The sequence below is a fragment of the Theobroma cacao genome, chromosome 1 (assembly GCF_000208745.1).
Source record: "Theobroma cacao cultivar B97-61/B2 chromosome 1, Criollo_cocoa_genome_V2, whole genome shotgun sequence".
Classification (NCBI taxonomy): domain Eukaryota; kingdom Viridiplantae; phylum Streptophyta; class Magnoliopsida; order Malvales; family Malvaceae; genus Theobroma; species Theobroma cacao.
In genome coordinates this window covers 34,264,201-34,281,090 of record NC_030850.1, presented here as the reverse complement: position 1 = coordinate 34,281,090, position 16,890 = coordinate 34,264,201, and the positions used below count along the sequence as shown (strand labels likewise).

The window sequence follows — 16,890 nt, the reverse complement described above, 5'->3', positions numbered from 1 at the left end:
ATGATATAGTAAGTGATGTCCGGATGAAAGAAAAGCATGCAAAGATCAAAAAGTACACAATTAGAGTAGCCCCTCACTAAATTTGACAGAGTTGAACTAGGATATATATCAGTTGAATCCAAACCTATTATCCACTTCATATCAAACATCCGACATAAAAAATATACCAACAGTTGGTAGCATGATCTTCAGAGTCTTCGACTCATTGCTAAAGCATGCTATACGTATCAAGAATAGCCTGAGCTGCAAAGCTAAAGGAGGTCAGCAACACATTGATAACTGATATCCCAGAGTAATGACAATTGACAATATTAACAACTAAAGAACATTTGCAAACAAATATAAGCTTTTATATATAATTTTTGCCATAGCATGGTACAAATACATGTACAATGATGTAAACTAGTATCGTAACACACCTTACAACTCACACCACATGTACTGCCATAACCCAAACAAGGTGATATATGTCTGCTAGTCGGAAAACAGGTGGTCTGATACCTAAACCATCTGCACACAGAAGGGTTTAGCTTCATCACATTCATGATTCACCGCACAACTTGCTCTCCTACATTTCTTCCTAGCATTGAATTTGGGACAGTACCACCTGCTCTTAGATTACAAAGCAAAGCATCACGCCCACCCAAAACTATTTTGAAAAAGCCATCTACTACCTTTGAAAGATTATCTAGCCCTTGCGAAAGTTTCTCTGCTGATTTTCTCAAATCTGAAACAGAATTCTTAAACGTTTCCTCTTCAATAGGACCCAACCCATCTTGGAGCAAAGGATACAATTTCTTGACAAGTGCATCAACAGCATCCAGTTCTCTTAGAACTGTAAATTTTTCACAAGAAAATATATTTCTAATTTCTGCATTCACGGTAGTTTGCACATTTGAAAAAACTTGTGCCCATGGTAGTGTATCAGGAACAGGTAAATCTAATAAATTCTTGGCAGAACCAGAGAAAGCTGCAGAAAAGACACTACAGATATATACAGTCGCCACCTTAGCTCCATACATTGCGCGCATCAACACCTTTCCTTTTGCAGAGTTCTTAACCTTAGGCAAGTTCAATGATTCCACTAGATTGTCCAGGATTGGGCGACAAGTTTCAACTCTGGGATTTTTTGAGCCAATATGCTGTCTCCAGCTATCAAGTGAGGAACAGGCCCGCATGAACTGCTCTGGGGTGTTGGACTCCAACCTATGCAAAACACACTGAAGTAACAGATGGCCTTGGTTGAGCCGTGTAAGCTCGGAGGTGTAAGCAATACTAATATCAAGCAACTTCACGCTGATGTCCAGGTACACATCTATCCATTTCTCATCCCAATCAGTCACAGGAAGCTCAAGCTCAGTTATCAGGTTTTTTATGTCACAGTGAATCTCAGAAAGTGACTCCATAGCTAGTTTCATCCATGACAAGCTAAGGATGTCATCCTTGTCTTTTGGCACAAGTTTTTGCAGCCTCTCTAACAAGGCGGCCTCAAACGTGTTCAACAAAGAAAGAAGTCTTGGAGACAACTGAGAACCCTTGGGTGATATCATTCGGAAAGGATTTGCAAAAGGGAAGAAAGGGCGATGTGGTTCCTGAGGACGACTCATTTCACTGTTATTTACTGCAAGATCCAAAACAAAATATTCAATCATTATGACGAAAACCAGACTTCAAGATCAAATCACCATCAATAATTCCAAGGATTATGACAAACATCAAACGCCCTGAATTCCCATAGGTCAAACCCTAAACATCATCTTTATAATATACACAGGCCAAGCTTTAAAATCATCGTCTCCCTAATCATAACAAACCATTAAGTTCCATGACCAACAATAAGGGTGCCTCTCCTTATCCCTCCCTCTCATTTCTAATCAAAAATGGAAATTAACTTGAACCCTTCTTCAATACCATAGCAAGCAGATCTAACCCCCGTAAGGATCATACACAATTAGATACGCTGAATTTTGTGGGTACTGACAAATGATTGACAGCAGCAAAGACCATTTATTTGACACCAAAATCAAGACAAATACATGCAAAAGAGATGGTGTAACTATAAATCCAGCAGAGATGGAAAGAAAGCAATCAACGTAGTACACAGATATCTCATCGATTGCCTTCATTTCCTCCCCTGGTTATCCACCTTATCTTTTGCTTTATTTCTACGTAATTTCCCCCTTGATTATTAGGTCAACTTGATACAGAGAAACAGACTGGTCATTTCTACACAAATTAAAATCATTCTAAAAGATAAAACTTCAAAGAAATCCTAAAAATCGCATCTTTAAACACAAATCTTTAACATCCAAAGTCAAAAACACATAAAATAGAGCCAGATCTGATGAATCTGAAGCAGATCGAACACCAAAAATTCCAGAAATATGAAGTCAAACAAATCTCTAAACAAATAAAACAAAAAAAAAAAACTTACCCAAATTTTAGATCTTTACGCCAAGATACCTATTACAGCAAGCAGAACCAAAATTCTCCACAGATATGTTAGGGATTTGCTAAGAACTGAAGATAAAAAAACAAATCAGAACCTAAAAATGTTTCTAAAACTAAGAATCTTCATCTCCAAAAGGGAAAAAAAATTATTTTCTTCACGATTGCAAAGAAAAGCACTTCAAAAGTTTAAAATCAAAAAAAGAGAGAATAAAGAAGATCAAGAAAGAAATCAGAATTAAACCTGACCTAGTACTCGTAAGAGATTTGGGAAATTTCGATGAAAGCTTCAAAACGTGGTTGTTGTGGCTTCGTTGAAATTTCGCCCTTGGAACATGTGGATAGTCTTTTTGTGTAGTAGTTGAAGATGAGGAGTGTTGATGTGATCACTGCCTGTTACGAGTAATCGGTCACAGAATGTACACGTGGAAGACGATTAATGGAAAAAATTGGATTTAAAGGATACCAGATTTTTCTTTTTTCCAATTTTTTTATTTGTTTAAGGGGCCGTCGGCTCGTCGATGTGGACTTTTCAATTGGGATTCTCTTTTTCTCTTATTTTCCAATGGGCCAGACGTCAGCCCTACCAAACCCCGTTTATTGTAAGCACCGAAAACCAATCAGGGTTCGGCGCAAATCCAACGGCTATAAATGAGCTGCCGGCTGGATGTTTCCAAGTCTGATTTTCCTTTTCCAACGTCTAGAAAATGAGATTGTCTTTATGATTACCATTGACACAACGACTTATTATAGTGTTTGTAAATTAAATTTATATTAATAAATTATCGATATATAAGATTTATATACTATAGTGTTCCTTTACAAAAAATAAAAACCAAAATTTTTAATTTTAAAATTTATTTATTAACGAGATTATTACATGTGATCAATTGATAATGTGTAAAATTTAGACATTAATTATAAATTTTAATTTTAATTTTAATTTTTTAGGTGTAAGACAATAGTGTCATGGTTTTAAAACTGTCTATATAATTGGTTTTAAGGACGGGATGCTTACAGAAGATGGTGAAAACTAAAAGTGGAGGTTTTAACGCATTGAACACGGTTCCTTGATAGTATTATTGGTTTTGGTTAAGGCATTCCAAGCACGGCAGGTAATCTTTTACTTTTTCCAAATAAAAGCGATGGTGACCCTTTCTCAGGGAATTGGTCAGAGGCAGCATTGCCGCACGCTGTTTCTACTTGTTGTATTTTAGTGGCTTGTTCACATAATCCTACGGTTGCTGGCCGCTACACGAATGAAGATTCTAGATCACACGATGCATTCTTTATCTCAACCTCATTCTTCAGTTCATTGCCGTAATGATTCTGTAATCATGCTATCAAAGGTGAGCGTATAAATAATACAAGTTACAAGATATCATATGGTTAAAAATTTAACATATTTAAATACGATTAATGAAATTAATTAATTTATATATAATTTTTTTATTTTAACATGATTAGTATATATTTATAAATTTGTTATATAAAATTAAATAGATTAATCTGTTATACAATAGAAATTATTTTTGCATCATAAAACCGGTTGACACAATTGTATAATTCAAACCCATCTGTCCGACAGTTTCTGATAAACAGAACCAACATCAAGTAAAACGACTTCGCAAAACTCTAGGCCGTCAACTTCTAGAAAGAATTGTCATTTGTTCCATGGCTGGCACCCAATGTTTGCCGTATACACAAAGAGCTTCTACCACGCATGCATGTTATTATTATAAGTGAAAAACGAACCCCCTTTATATAATTCCACAATACATAGCAAGAGTGCGTAAATTACTATCCAATAAATTTTGCCTGAATTGGCAAATGCGTAGTGTCTTAACTTATTGCGTGAGGAATGAGCTTAGTTATCTCTCGCCCAAACTTCCCCTTCCAACAAATAATGAAAATCTATGCCTTTTCTCTAGTATGTAAAGAACAAAACAGATGGAAATTTATGGTGCATTGTCTTCTTCAAGGAAAGGGTAAGGGGGACAAAAGATTAATAGAATAAATAGGCAGAGGCAATAAGCCTGAGAATTCATCAGATACGCCATTCCCATGTCTCCTGCAAAGGGGTTTTGAAAATTAAAATCTTTGTCCCCTTTCTTCTGATAGTTTATAGGCAAATAATTCATCTGCCGGTCTACCTCCTCTGAACCATTAAGGCATCACATGAGCACCCCTAACTTTAAATCTCAAGCTGCATAATGCGTCAAGTAATTTAATACTAAATGGCCGCAAATCCTATACCGTCTGAACCATTATAATATCATGTGAAAGAGAAGATCCCTTGACATGGTCCAGGAAATGAAGGAGCTCTCACCAATATTCCTATTTATTGTGGTAGAAAGGGCTAAAGAATCAAAACAGAGCTAATGAGATACTAGTCGATAATGCATCACTATGTCAAGGAGCCAAAAGGACAACTAGGCGAATAGTTGTGTTTGAGTGGGATGGGAAGACTGGTTCAATAGAATATTAGGATAAGACCAAGTCCCGAGAGAGCAAAGTATCAAACAAAGATTGTCAAATGCCAAAGGCAAAAGGGTCCATCAGAAACAGGCACAACCAGCCTAACTCCATCATGCCAAATGTCCTTATTAGGCTCCATGGACAAAAGCATGCTCTGGCATTGATGGTGAAACCAATCTAACAAGCCAGCAGAGAGCTATCCTGTATTTCCTAGCAAGTTGGTCCAACTCCAACAAGGGATAAGAAAAACCACATGAATAAAGAGGCAGTTTCGATCAATTAGCCGGTTGCTGGGTCCATTTCTCGCCACCATCCAATGTTGGAATTGTCAGTGAAGCAGATGGATAATCTATATGTTTCTATTATCAGAATAAATGGTCCACCACCAATACCCCATCTAATTTCAGGGTTAGCAATGATGATGATGATGCTGAAAGTTGGAAAACTACGTGTTGCAAACCATGTCAAAGTTTTAGGGGGGGGGGGGGGGGGAATATCTAACTGATAATCAAACAGAGGAAAAGATTGAATGGAAAGCTCGTTTTTTCTTACAAACAAGAAAGAAGACAATCAATTACAATTGGTATAAGAATTATGAATTCTTCCATTTATACAAATGCATACTGTATATTATATATGGGAAAAAAATGTAAATCAAACATAGAATAAATGCAGATTATTGTTTCTCAGAATTGGAGATACAACAAAATACTCGGGAACTAATAGGAAAAAAAAAAAAGGCTTCAAAAACTTAAGAGAGGCTTCAGTTTGTTAGTCACCTAATGTTGATAGCGCTATCTCCACCTAGTTGGCTGGTGATGGTTCCTCCCGGTATCACCTTCACTTGTATCAGAAGCAGAGGCCCCATCAAATCGTCTATCACCTAATTTTGTAGCATTGCGATTTGTTTGCTGATCATCAGAATGTGAATTGGACGCTTCTCTTGCAACCCGACGTTCCTGCAAAACAGGATCAAGGTAAATAGATGGTCTGCAAAGAAAATAACATGAAATTTTCTTTCTGATGCGACAAATTCTAATTTATAGTATGCAAGTGGTGCCTACATCACGGAACAGCAGATCATCAGCCTCAAGCATGTGGATAACATGCCCCATTTTTGGCCTCTTTGTTGCATCAGGATCAACACATCGAAGAGCAACCAATAATACACGTTTAAGTGCTTTTGAAGCAGGCATCTCAGGCAGCTTAGGATCAACTACTTCCTCAGATTTTCGGTTACCAACCATGGTTTTTAACCAGTCCACCAAATTCACCTGCAATTATCCCGCCATTTCCAACTTAGAGCTGTAAAACTAGACTAATGAAGAACGAAATTTAATATGTCAAGTGAAGTCTAACCTCTCCTTGTGGTCGGCTATAGTCAACAGGGCTTCTCCCAGAAATGATCTCCATAATAAGTATACCAAAGCTATAGACATCACTCTTCTCATTAAGCATTCCAGTGCAAGCATATTCTGGAGCAACATAGCTGGAAAAAAAAAAACCAACAGTGATTTTCCTGCTTTAGATTGACAAACTCACAGCAATTCTTAATACACATTTACACATCCATAATGGTTAATTTCAATTTAAAAAAAAAATAAAAGGCAAAAACATGTAACACTGTAAAAAGGAAATTAACCAACCCAAATGTCCCCATCACTCGAGTTGTCACATAACTCCTTTCAGAACACAAGAGTTTAGCAAGCCCAAAATCGGAAACCTTGGGGTTCCATTGGCGGTCAATTAGGATGTTGCTAGATTTTACATCCCGATGGACGACCTTTGGTTCAAGACCCTCATGAAGGTAAGCCAAACTGCAACAATAAGGCAATAAACACTCAGAAAGAGAACCATCACAAGTGAATAGAGAATTTAAACAATTGTACATGAACCAAAGAATACAACTCAAACTGATATACCCTTTTGCTGTTCCCAAAATGATATTCATACGAATATCCCATGTAAGAGGACTGACATCCCCAACATCCCCATGGAGCCACTGTTCCAAATTGCCATTGTCAACATATTCATATACAAGCATCCTGAACAACAAAACCAGATATAAAGTTACTTCTCTTTACACTGTTCAAAAAAGAGTACAGATTTTTCTTTTTCTTTCTTTAAAAAAACCACAGTTCCAAAGTGGAAGATAATTACACTACCTATATGCCCCTTCAACACAATATCCATGCAATCTTACAAGGTTCTTGTGTCGTACACGCCCAATTGCTTCCACCTCCACCTTAAATTCCTTCTCAGCTTGACCCCTGAAGGATTGATTGGTTACTTTGATGAGCTAATTGGTAGGTAAACCAAACATATATATGTAATAAAAAGGAATAAAGAAGACAAAAAGAGATTTGACAAAAGTCTAACAAAAAACATTATCATCCAGGCCTAATTATGAGTTCTTTTTCCTCAAAAGCAGTGCTCTTTACACTTTACAGCACAAGGTCTAACCAACACAAGGCAAGAATTTTAAACCAAAAAAAAACAAAGACAATGAGGTAGCTAACTGTTGTATGAATTCATCAATTCCATAATAGGAAAAACACCATCTTTTTCTTATAATCAAATTAAGTTCAAACTAATTACTACTATAACGCAAAACTAACTAAATCAAAGGTACATAATCCACAAAAGAACCTTCATTTCTAAAAATGACATACTTATTAACCAAAAATATAACACAATTAAAGAAAACAAAAAATGGGGTACCTGTTATTAAGCAAATTTTTAACAGCAACTTTAGTTCCATCAGTTAAAACGCCACGATAAACAATTCCGTAGCCACCTTCACCAATCACATTCTCTTCACACAATCCATTCGTAGCTAATTCCAATTCCCTCAAAGTGTACCACCTTCCCCACCCAAGGTGAGACACTTCCGGCCCCACACTTCCACTCCCGAACGACGCCGTCTCACTCACACTCGCCCCCGCACTCGTCGGCCCTCTACTCTCCCCACTCGAGAACACCACCCTGTGCTCCACTTTTCCCAGGTCCACTTGAATCTCCGGCACCGGAGGGGCGACATGGTGGTGATCGGGTGCGGGCGGGTGATGGACTATTTCTTGGATCTCTTTGGAGATTGGTGGCGTGGGATCCACGTGCTGGTGTCTGCGAGATTTGCGACGAGCTGTGAGGCAAAGTGAGAGAAGAAACAGAGTCAAGACTATGAGTGAGCCAAGAAGAATCCCGATCACTACCCATAACCTCAACCCGAAAATCGACGTAGGCTTTGATAGCTCCGTGTTAACAAATGCGGCGTCGTATACTGACATTTTTCCTTTTCCTTTGAAATCTTCTTCGTATTGCAAAACAGTTTAAAAATCCGGCGGCATCAGCTCCCGCCGGAAAATCAAAGTTCTGACTGGAATCAAAAATGGGAAGAGAAAAACGGAATCAAAAAGAATAATTGAAGCACAATGGAGACAGAGAGATCCGCTGAAAGAGAAAGAGAGTGACTTTTTTTTTTTTTTGTTCTGCTCTCCACTACTGCAACTCCTTTTTCAATGATCTTCTGTACTTTTTAAATAAGGTTGCCTGTTTTTTCTTTTATTTTTTTTAATTAATGAAATTAGAAAATGGTAGTGTCTAGCTGGAGTTGAAGATTTAAGTAACCCAATGAAATGACGGGATTGTCCTTGTCCTTTCTCTTTCCTTTTCTTTTTCCATTTTGGACAATTGAGTTGTGGGCAAAAATTTGAGACGGCACGGTGACCGGTTAAGGGGAATTCTAGGACAAGTGCTGATGTAGCTAAGCTTTCAAAAGGGGGGAGGTCCACTCCATCTAACGGTCAAGATTAAATCGGACGAAACAGATCACGTAGGGACGTCCCACGTCAGATCTTCACGTGGTGCTAAAGCAAGCCCGAGTAGGACCCACACGTGGCGGCAGCACCGCATCTCACAAGTAGAGGAAAGAAACAGAAGTAGCAGTAGTAGTAACAAAACACACAAGAAGGTTGAGCAGACAACATAACATAATGGAATGTTACAATAGTTTCGAAAACGAAATAATACTTTTGTTTTTGTGGCTTAAAGACAGATGGGTTAGTCTTGAAGCTTTCAGAGAAGAAGAAAGAATATGCATTATTGTACTATCATCACCACAACCACGTAAAGGGGCAAATTAATAGTTTAAATCTTCCTCTTTATGATTCAGCTATGATATCATGTTATTTTGGCTATATCATATGTTACACCACTAATTAATATCTTGTGCATCAAATTATTTATATGCTTCTGAATTATTCGAATTGATAATCGTTTTGGAATCTTTAAATATTTTTTTTTAATTACTAAACTTTAAACAGGAAAACTTGATGTCGGGGAAAGAGGATGTTTAACAAGACGTGCCACCTTTTTCTTTTTTATTTCTTTTTTTTTCATTTTGAATGGTGACCGAGCACCGGACTAGAAGTTGCAAAGCTTAATTGTGTAGTCCAGTTCCTATTTGGTTAAGGTTTTACTTACCAAAAGGAAACTGTAATTTATGCATTATTCTCCCTTGAATTTGACAAACACATTACAACTTAAAAAACATTTTAGTTATTCTTTTATATGAAGTTTGTGGCATCAGAATAAATCAGTGGTTATGTCCATCAATTAAGCTTTAATTATTATAACAAGACCCGTAGATGAGGCAAAATTCAAAGACCGTAGACGACGATATAGAACAGGACAGGACATACTAATCAAAGCTTTGTTGCATTCCATGTTTTTCCCAATCCCTTTCTCTTGCTTCTTTTTGTTTAGTTCCTGTAAACTAGGTTCTGACTAATAAGTGTGCTTGCCTGGACTAGTTAAACTTAAGATGATGCAACTCATACAGATCAAGAAGTATTACAATTAAATGAAATAATCCCAAAGCCAGTCTGGATATTTTCCTCCATATCAGTCTTCCTTTTTGTCAGGTTCATCAATTGCAGCCAATCTTTCTACCAGGGGAGGATGAGAGTAGTGATACGCAGAGTACCATGGATCTGTATTCATAGCTGACAAATTTTCTTCCTGAAAAAGGGGCGAAAACTCTAGTTCAGTAACCTGGCATTTATTTCAAATTCAATAACTTTCATCTAAGCTACATGTTATTAAACATGAACACGTGCAACCATCACGAAAGTGAAATATATGAAACTCAATTATTAAAAAAAAGTTGGATTAACAAGAATTGTATAAAGAAATGATGAAGAATTATAATCATGACTTGCAAGCCCTAGCTACGAATCATTGAGTATTAGAAATGCTAGGCATAAAGATAAGCAGAATGAAGCAGACTTTGTATTCGTAACGGCATAGGTAAATCCAATTCAAAGGAAAGTCAAAATCACTAGATATTCACCTGCAGCTTCACAAGACCAGCACGCAATGCAGATCCATAGCCAAGCTTCTTAGCAAACGCATCAGCCTACATAAGAAAAAATACAGTAGATTAATAACAGTCTAAAGAAGATTAATGAGAGGACAGAGAGAGAGGCACTAAAATTGTAAACCAGCATTCACTGCAAAGAGAAGCTACCTGAAATTCAAAGGACCGGCTTACAAGATTGAGACCAAAGCTTACAAGGTGTTGGATTGGTATTACAGTATGCTGCATATGACAACATCAGAGAAAATGGTTAACAGCTCTATGGCAAATGATTCTTTTCCATTCCGTGATAAAAGAATAACAAAGCTTCATAGCCTTAAAACCTATCTACATGGAACAGATTAAACAATGTGCCCACTGCCTTGATAAAGTTTAGTTATGCTTATAGAGTACATCCCATTATAATGACTAGGTATTTCAACTGACAGGACATTGTTTTGATATTTTAGTACCTGAAATATGATAAGGCCGATTAGTACTGGCTGTGTGTCAAACCCAAAACTTCGGAAAAGATCAGTTGAGTTCCTGACCAGAGTATAACCTCCGAATTGCAAAAATGTAAGAATCTGCATTTGAAAGGAAGAAAAGGAAAACAAACCGAACATCAAAATAAACATATAGTCACTAAAACAAGAAACTATAAATATCCACTTCCAATTGAATATGACAAATCTAGCATAACATCACAATAAAGCCACTAATAGATCATGTTGGAAAACATTAAGCAGAATAATTGCTAGTTTTGCAGCTTAAGCCGTTGACTTGTTGCTAATTGCCATGTCTCTAGATTTCATCTTCCTTATATCTATTAGTGCCAGAGAGTGGATATGGGATCATCTTGCTACATGAGCACTATCATAAGGTTTGACAGCTTCACCCTCAGAGCTCAAAGTAACTGCAAGCTAAGTAGCCAAAAACACCGTGCGATTTTTTTCCAAACCTACAAAAACACACAATATTTTCTAATAGAAAATTATTATCATCAATCATGTACTATAAGATTGTCCTCAGATGGTGCTCATTTATCCAAAGAATAAATAAATGAATAAAACAGTGCCTAGATTTTTTATTTTTTTCCAGAGGAAAAAGATTGCAAGAGAACAACCACAGCATACCTGCACAGCAATAAACGAGTACATGGTATGATTAAGCTTCCAATGCCCCAGTTCATGAGCAATAACAGCTACAATTTCCTCGTCATTTTTGCACTACAAAAAAAAATCCTGAATATGTAAGACCTTTCCCAAGTGTTAAGGGAACATCCACTACACAGACAGTAAGGAGATAGTTTATCATTCTGCCCAAGTCCTCTCACAAATTTGAAAAAACAAAAATGCTTTCAGTGACAATTTTCCATGTTAACTCAAATTGAGTCCTCAAAATCAAGATAAACATTTAGGACTTATATATAAGGTCATATATAAGTGATAAGATTGTTTGCTGAGAGAGAAAATCTACTAGCATAGGCATTAGAGCATTTATAAAAATAAATTCAAAAGTCTCCGAGATCGCTGGACAATATGCCCATTTTAAAAAGTAAAATATGCACAATGCAAAAGGCACAAACTACTGTCAGAGACATAACAGCCATCGTGTTCAACACAAGAAGGAATAAGGTTGAGAATTGACAAGAGATTTGACTCTGAACTGAAGATCAGAAGACAACGATTCTAGTACTTAATAGTTACTCCGCCTTGAAGATAATCATTCCACAAGATTTAAAATCAAGACCTAAAATATTTTACAGGAAGGTCCTGTGCGCCTCACAATGAAGAAAATTATCAAGGAACACAGGCAATAATAGTAACCCTTCAACTGAATAAAACGCAAAGACACTCATAAGTTGCAACCGTTCTTTGCCTAATGCAAAAATCTTAGTTAAAGAAAGGGAAGGACAAGCATAAGATAACAACAAATATTTTATTTATTATTAGATCCATACCTGCTGAATCAAAGTGTCATAAAGGACAATGCGCTTGTTCTTATAGAACCCATACATATACGCCTGCACGATGTTGAAAACAGTGAATCATAAATGGGATAATAAAACAACTTCTGCAATCAGTGTTAGTGTGATTGAAGTTATGGATATTATCAATTTGAAATAGGCTCAGTTTGTTTGTTGCGTCTCTCGATGTCTTCCACCATATTGACCAGTTCATCACAATACTATTCCTAGCTTATATAGCAGTCATGAGTCTTTAAAGCAAAAGGATTAAAGTATTCACAATCAGACTATCAGTTCAAATCTTTACATAACTGGTTTTGCAAAGCAAAGAAACGATGTAATCCTAAATGATGGAATATGACAAAAATAAAAATATAAAGATTCCAAAGTTTACACTAAAAGGTGTAAGGAAGAAAAAGGCATACGAAGACTGGAGAATACCAACAGATGCACAATACAAGAGTTGAATCCTTACATTGCTATGGCTTGATCTTGTGGATCCATCAACAACAAATAACTTCTTTAACGGAAAATGAAGGGAGGAAGCAAGTTTCTCAATCTTAAGCCTGAGCTCTCCATCTGGAAGCTATTTCTCACACCAGAGCAAAACAAAAAGTCAAAAATCATTAGACTTAGGAAAAAAGGATGCTTGAATGAAACTACGACACAATGATTTTGAAATACTCACAGGGGTAAACTTGTTAAAGAGTGGGGCTATTAGAACAGGGTAAAGTGTCATCATCACTAGAGAAAGGACAAACATAAATGCCCAAAGATAGATAGCCAGATATGGACCTCCTTTCTGCCATCGCAAAAATTAAGATTCACCAAAATGAGAAGGATGACATAATAGCAAAACGGCTAGAGTAAATCAGGATGTAAAAACTTGTTGTTATGTTATGCTAACAATTGCTCTGGTTATAATAATAAGGACCAGTAATATTCTCCAACAGCGACCAAATGCTAGAAACGTAATTTTACCTGTACTATCACAATAATAGCAGAAACAATGGGTGGACCAAGTACAATAGCAAGACACATTCCTTTGATAAGGTCCCTAAAGAACAACCATATTGTTTGCTGAAAAACAGATGAGAAAAAAGTTAGGAACAGCAAGATGATCTTAAAATGGCAAACGGTCCAAAACAAAGGTAAATACGAAAACAAAAGGGTACAGGGAAAGAGATTTAGTGATTAAGAATACAAACTTTGTTGAAACCATGTCGGGCCTCAATCACAAAAGTTGAATAGAGAGAAAAGGGTAAGTCAGTGATCTGCATAATAAAAATACAAAATAAATGGTCAATGCTATTGATCAGATTATAAGAGGCACACAACAGACAATGACTAGGTGCACTTATTCAAAGTAACAATTGTACTAAAAAATCCAGAAGAGAAAAGGAAATATCATGACTTCACCTGTGACCATATCATAACACCAGCTAAAAATGCAAGGGTGTGCAGTATTTCATTCTCTGCATTTAGACCAACTAAAGGCAAGAAATTTCCTGATTTCTGCAGTAAATAACAATTAAAAAATAAGATAGTGAAAATCAACAAAAGGAGTATCCACTAGTTAAACACCAAAGTACTCACCTTCCAAAACCAAGGCAATATGCCGAAGAACAAAATTGCAGAGTCCATCAAGATTGTCACAAACTCATGAACAAAATGGAAGTGGCTGAAATTTAAGAGAGATGCGTCACAGATAATGTCAAGACAAGTTGAATGGAAGCTTGATGGTCCCCTAATGATGTTAAGCCTTGTAAATAAACAAAAGAAACAACAAAACCGACCTCTTATCAAGACTATAGGCTCGAGACTTTTCAAATTTCTCTTGGCTGATTACACCTTCCAATGTTTTTGGAAGAGTTGGCAGTTTGAGAGCAGCATGTTGTCGCAGATCCAGATAAGTTTCAAAGAAGTACATTAATATCATGAAACCTGTAAACAATAAAGGGTATGTCAGGGAGAGAAAAAGAGATAGAGAGAACTATTACAAACTCTAAATTACATAACCATCAGACTACAACAAGCATAATGACTAACAAGCCAATTTCTTTAACATAAATATGTCATAGACATGTCTAAAAATCTATTTCATATGCTTTTCACAACAAATGGCTTAATAAACAGAAAAAGCGAAAGCCAAAAAGATTGCATTGCAGGGAAAGGCAAGGAAAGAAAACAGATTCAGAGATTGAAGTCTTTTATCTAAAAATTCATTGGGCCCCATAACCAGTAAGTTAATTCAGTTCAATGCTCATTTCTGGCATCAAGACATGCCTAAAGATTTGGAATTGCCCTTTTAATTCTCTTTCCCCAGGTTTATCAGCAACCAATGGGAAGATAATCAGTAATGAAATCGATACAAACAAAATAAGCATGAGAAAACAAGTATAATAAACACACAACCAATCTAAAAATAAGACACAACCAAGAACTCAATACATAAAACGCCTCGAAACAGTGAAAACTCAAGTACCTACTTCAGATTCTTTAATGAGAAAAGCTTCTCTATCATAATTGTACAGTTACTTGCAAGTTACTTAGTTAATTGATCACCCACATCTCCTTCCACCCTATAGTCTTTAAAAAGTTTTATCTTTTTTCCGAAATATCAATCACTAAACAGAACAAGTTTACCAATAGGTTTTACATAAATTTAACTCATTTCTACATATATATAATCAAATAAAAAAGAAGTCCAAAGATGCTTAAAATCTAACCTCAAAACCTAGAATTTTCAATCACAAGAAATCAAGCAGAAACTTCATTCATATGCGTGGATGCAAACCAAAACTAGAAAAATAATATATTCTAACAAATCTATGGAAATTAAAGAAAAAAAAAAGAAAAAGAAGTGCTTCGTAGTTCATTTCAAGAACCACGGGAGAAACTTATAAATAGGAAAAAACAAAATAAACAAGAAAGGAAAATCCCCATGACAACGTAAAGCTTGAACAATTAAAATCCAACTAGAATTATTTCCTTTTAAAGAAAAAACCAATATCGTGAGAAATAGACAAAAAGAACTCATCAACAAGTTTTGGCAAGAAAAAGCAATAACAAATCTGGAAAGTAAGGAGGTAGATTCAAGCTAAAAAGGGAAGAAGATTAATAAGGGCGTACAAACAACAGCTTCCATGTAGAGGAACGCCATGTCGTATCAATGAAGAATGCTGGGAGAGAGAGAGAGAGAGAGAGAGGAGCTGAGGAGGGTTTTAGAGCTGAGGTCTTCGATATATAAATGGTTAGACGGGTACGGGTTTTCAAACCGCGTTCGACCCGATGAGGATGATATTTTTTTTTTTTGAAAGGGGATGATATTTTTATGCTTTCGAAAATAATTTTTTTAAATTTTAACTATTTTTAATTAAAAAAAATACTTGGATAAAATTTCTCTTAATAATCAAGTTAACACGTTAAAAAAAATATTGTTATATGTCATATTGAAAAAAAAATTATCACTCTTCATGGTATTTTATAGAAAATGTAATAAATAAAATAACTTAAAAGCTAATTATTCAAAAAAAAGATTTTGGATAATATATTTTTGCCAAAATCCATTTCATCTCAATAGTAACTTTGACATTGAATAATTTTTCAATATATATTTATTGTTACAAGTCATGTTTAATAACAAGTCAGGTTAAATAATAATAAAAAAAAACAAAACGATAATGTACATTAAAACTTCAGTAACAGATGTTAGTTAAAACTTTAGTATGAGATATTATACGCCAAAATTAAAGCTTAAACACCAAATGTTACACGTTAAGTCCAAAGTTTTAACATTATATGTTAAACGCCAAAGTTTATTTCTTCTTATTGACCTTACACGTCAAGACATGAATCACGTTCTACCATATACTTGAATCATCAAAAAACTTAACACCAATAAACACAATAAGTTATTATTACTCACCATGTCATGCTTTTGGGTTCTGTGAACGTAAACTAATAAATTCAAAAATATATTACTATTTTTCATATCATATTTTTTGATCTGTAAATTAACGATGATATGACAAGATAACGAATGATAAACCAAAACACGATGATAGTAATAAAATTAGAGAGAGTTGAATGACAAAAGAGAAAAATGGAGAGCAGAGCAGACTAATGGTGGGAGAGAAAAATTTAGAGCATTTAATTCATCTTTAAGGGTATTTTTATCATTTCATGATTAAAATTGAATAAAAACAAACAATTAACTTTGTATTGAATGTTATTTATGAATAAGCTTATGAAGATGATTATTTCTCATAATTTTTTCTTATTTATAAATAAATAAATCGTAGTAATTTTCCTTTTTTTGAAGAAAAAAGGATTAAGGCTAATTTTGCATTGCATTAATAAATATAATAATAAGGAAGAATTTCAACTCATTTAAAATATTATTTTATATAATTAATAATACAACAAAAACATTGAAGATTGTGTGTACAAATTCTGAGAAAGAGATAGGTTGCTTTAATTGTAGTTTAGTTAGCCTCAGGCTTGCTGTTGAGGGCACAGTGTGTTGAAAGTTGAGACATCATTCATTAAGGGATCTTTCTGCTTGATCACTGCCCATCAAAGATTGGTGGATCATGGCTCATCTCCTGCCGCTTATGCTAATGGGTCATTATCTAGT

General features: G+C 35.5%; 3 protein-coding genes across 4 annotated transcripts; all 3 read right to left on the bottom strand.

Moving 5' to 3' along the window:
• On the bottom strand, positions 325 to 2,816 carry LOC18614091 (protein BPS1, chloroplastic). Of its 2 annotated transcripts, XM_018129955.1 has the most exons (3): positions 2,698 to 2,807; positions 2,435 to 2,520; positions 325 to 1,621 (listed from the first exon to the last, which is right to left on the bottom strand). In XM_018129955.1, the coding sequence occupies exon 3, from the start codon at positions 1,605 to 1,607 to the stop codon at positions 549 to 551; it is 1,059 nt and encodes a 352-aa protein (XP_017985444.1). In that variant the 5' UTR covers positions 1,608 to 1,621; positions 2,435 to 2,520; positions 2,698 to 2,807; the 3' UTR covers positions 325 to 548. The 2 variants fall into 2 exon arrangements, with proteins under 2 accessions (XP_017985444.1, XP_017985445.1); XM_018129956.1 differs by lacking the exon at positions 2,435 to 2,520 and having other exon boundaries at positions 2,698 to 2,816.
• LOC18614090 (probable serine/threonine-protein kinase At1g01540) lies at positions 5,489 to 8,429 on the bottom strand. The gene is made up of 7 exons (XM_018128478.1): positions 7,648 to 8,429; positions 7,092 to 7,196; positions 6,849 to 6,971; positions 6,573 to 6,743; positions 6,286 to 6,415; positions 5,991 to 6,200; positions 5,489 to 5,885 (listed from the first exon to the last, which is right to left on the bottom strand). Exons 1-7 carry the CDS (start codon positions 8,211 to 8,213, stop codon positions 5,721 to 5,723), a joined length of 1,470 nt encoding a protein of 489 aa, XP_017983967.1. The 5' UTR covers positions 8,214 to 8,429; the 3' UTR covers positions 5,489 to 5,720.
• LOC18614089 (CAAX prenyl protease 1 homolog) lies at positions 9,534 to 15,483 on the bottom strand. Its single transcript, XM_018128483.1, has 14 exons — positions 15,384 to 15,483; positions 14,048 to 14,195; positions 13,848 to 13,932; positions 13,671 to 13,766; positions 13,460 to 13,525; positions 13,233 to 13,331; positions 12,940 to 13,053; positions 12,727 to 12,837; positions 12,246 to 12,308; positions 11,419 to 11,511; positions 10,756 to 10,869; positions 10,454 to 10,525; positions 10,277 to 10,342; positions 9,534 to 9,945 (listed from the first exon to the last, which is right to left on the bottom strand). Exons 1-14 carry the CDS (start codon positions 15,412 to 15,414, stop codon positions 9,829 to 9,831), a joined length of 1,275 nt encoding a protein of 424 aa, XP_017983972.1. The 5' UTR covers positions 15,415 to 15,483; the 3' UTR covers positions 9,534 to 9,828.

What these genes read in the sequence shown, in the direction of transcription:
- LOC18614091 (XM_018129956.1), bottom strand. Translation starts at nt 1,607, where the DNA reads ATGAGTCGTCCTCAGGAACCACATCGCCCTTTCTTCCCTTTTGCAAAT.
- LOC18614089 (XM_018128483.1), bottom strand. Translation starts at nt 15,414, where the DNA reads ATGGCGTTCCTCTACATGGAAGCTGTTGTTT. An exon ending in ATGACACTTTGATTCAGCAG is followed by an intron (nt 11,512 to 12,245) that starts GTATGGATCTAA and finishes TTTTTTTTGTAG; the next exon opens with TGCAAAAATGACGAGGAAAT. An exon ending in TCGGCCTTATCATATTTCAG is followed by an intron (nt 10,526 to 10,755) that starts GTACTAAAATAT and finishes TGTCATATGCAG; the next exon opens with CATACTGTAATACCAATCCA.
- LOC18614090 (XM_018128478.1), bottom strand. Translation starts at nt 8,213, where the DNA reads ATGTCAGTATACGACGCCGCATTTGTTAACACGGAGCTATCAAAGCCT. An exon ending in AAAAATTTGCTTAATAACAG is followed by an intron (nt 7,197 to 7,647) that starts GTACCCCATTTT and finishes TCAATCCTTCAG; the next exon opens with GGGTCAAGCTGAGAAGGAAT. An exon ending in ATGATCTGCTGTTCCGTGAT is followed by an intron (nt 5,886 to 5,990) that starts GTAGGCACCACT and finishes CCTGTTTTGCAG; the next exon opens with GAACGTCGGGTTGCAAGAGA.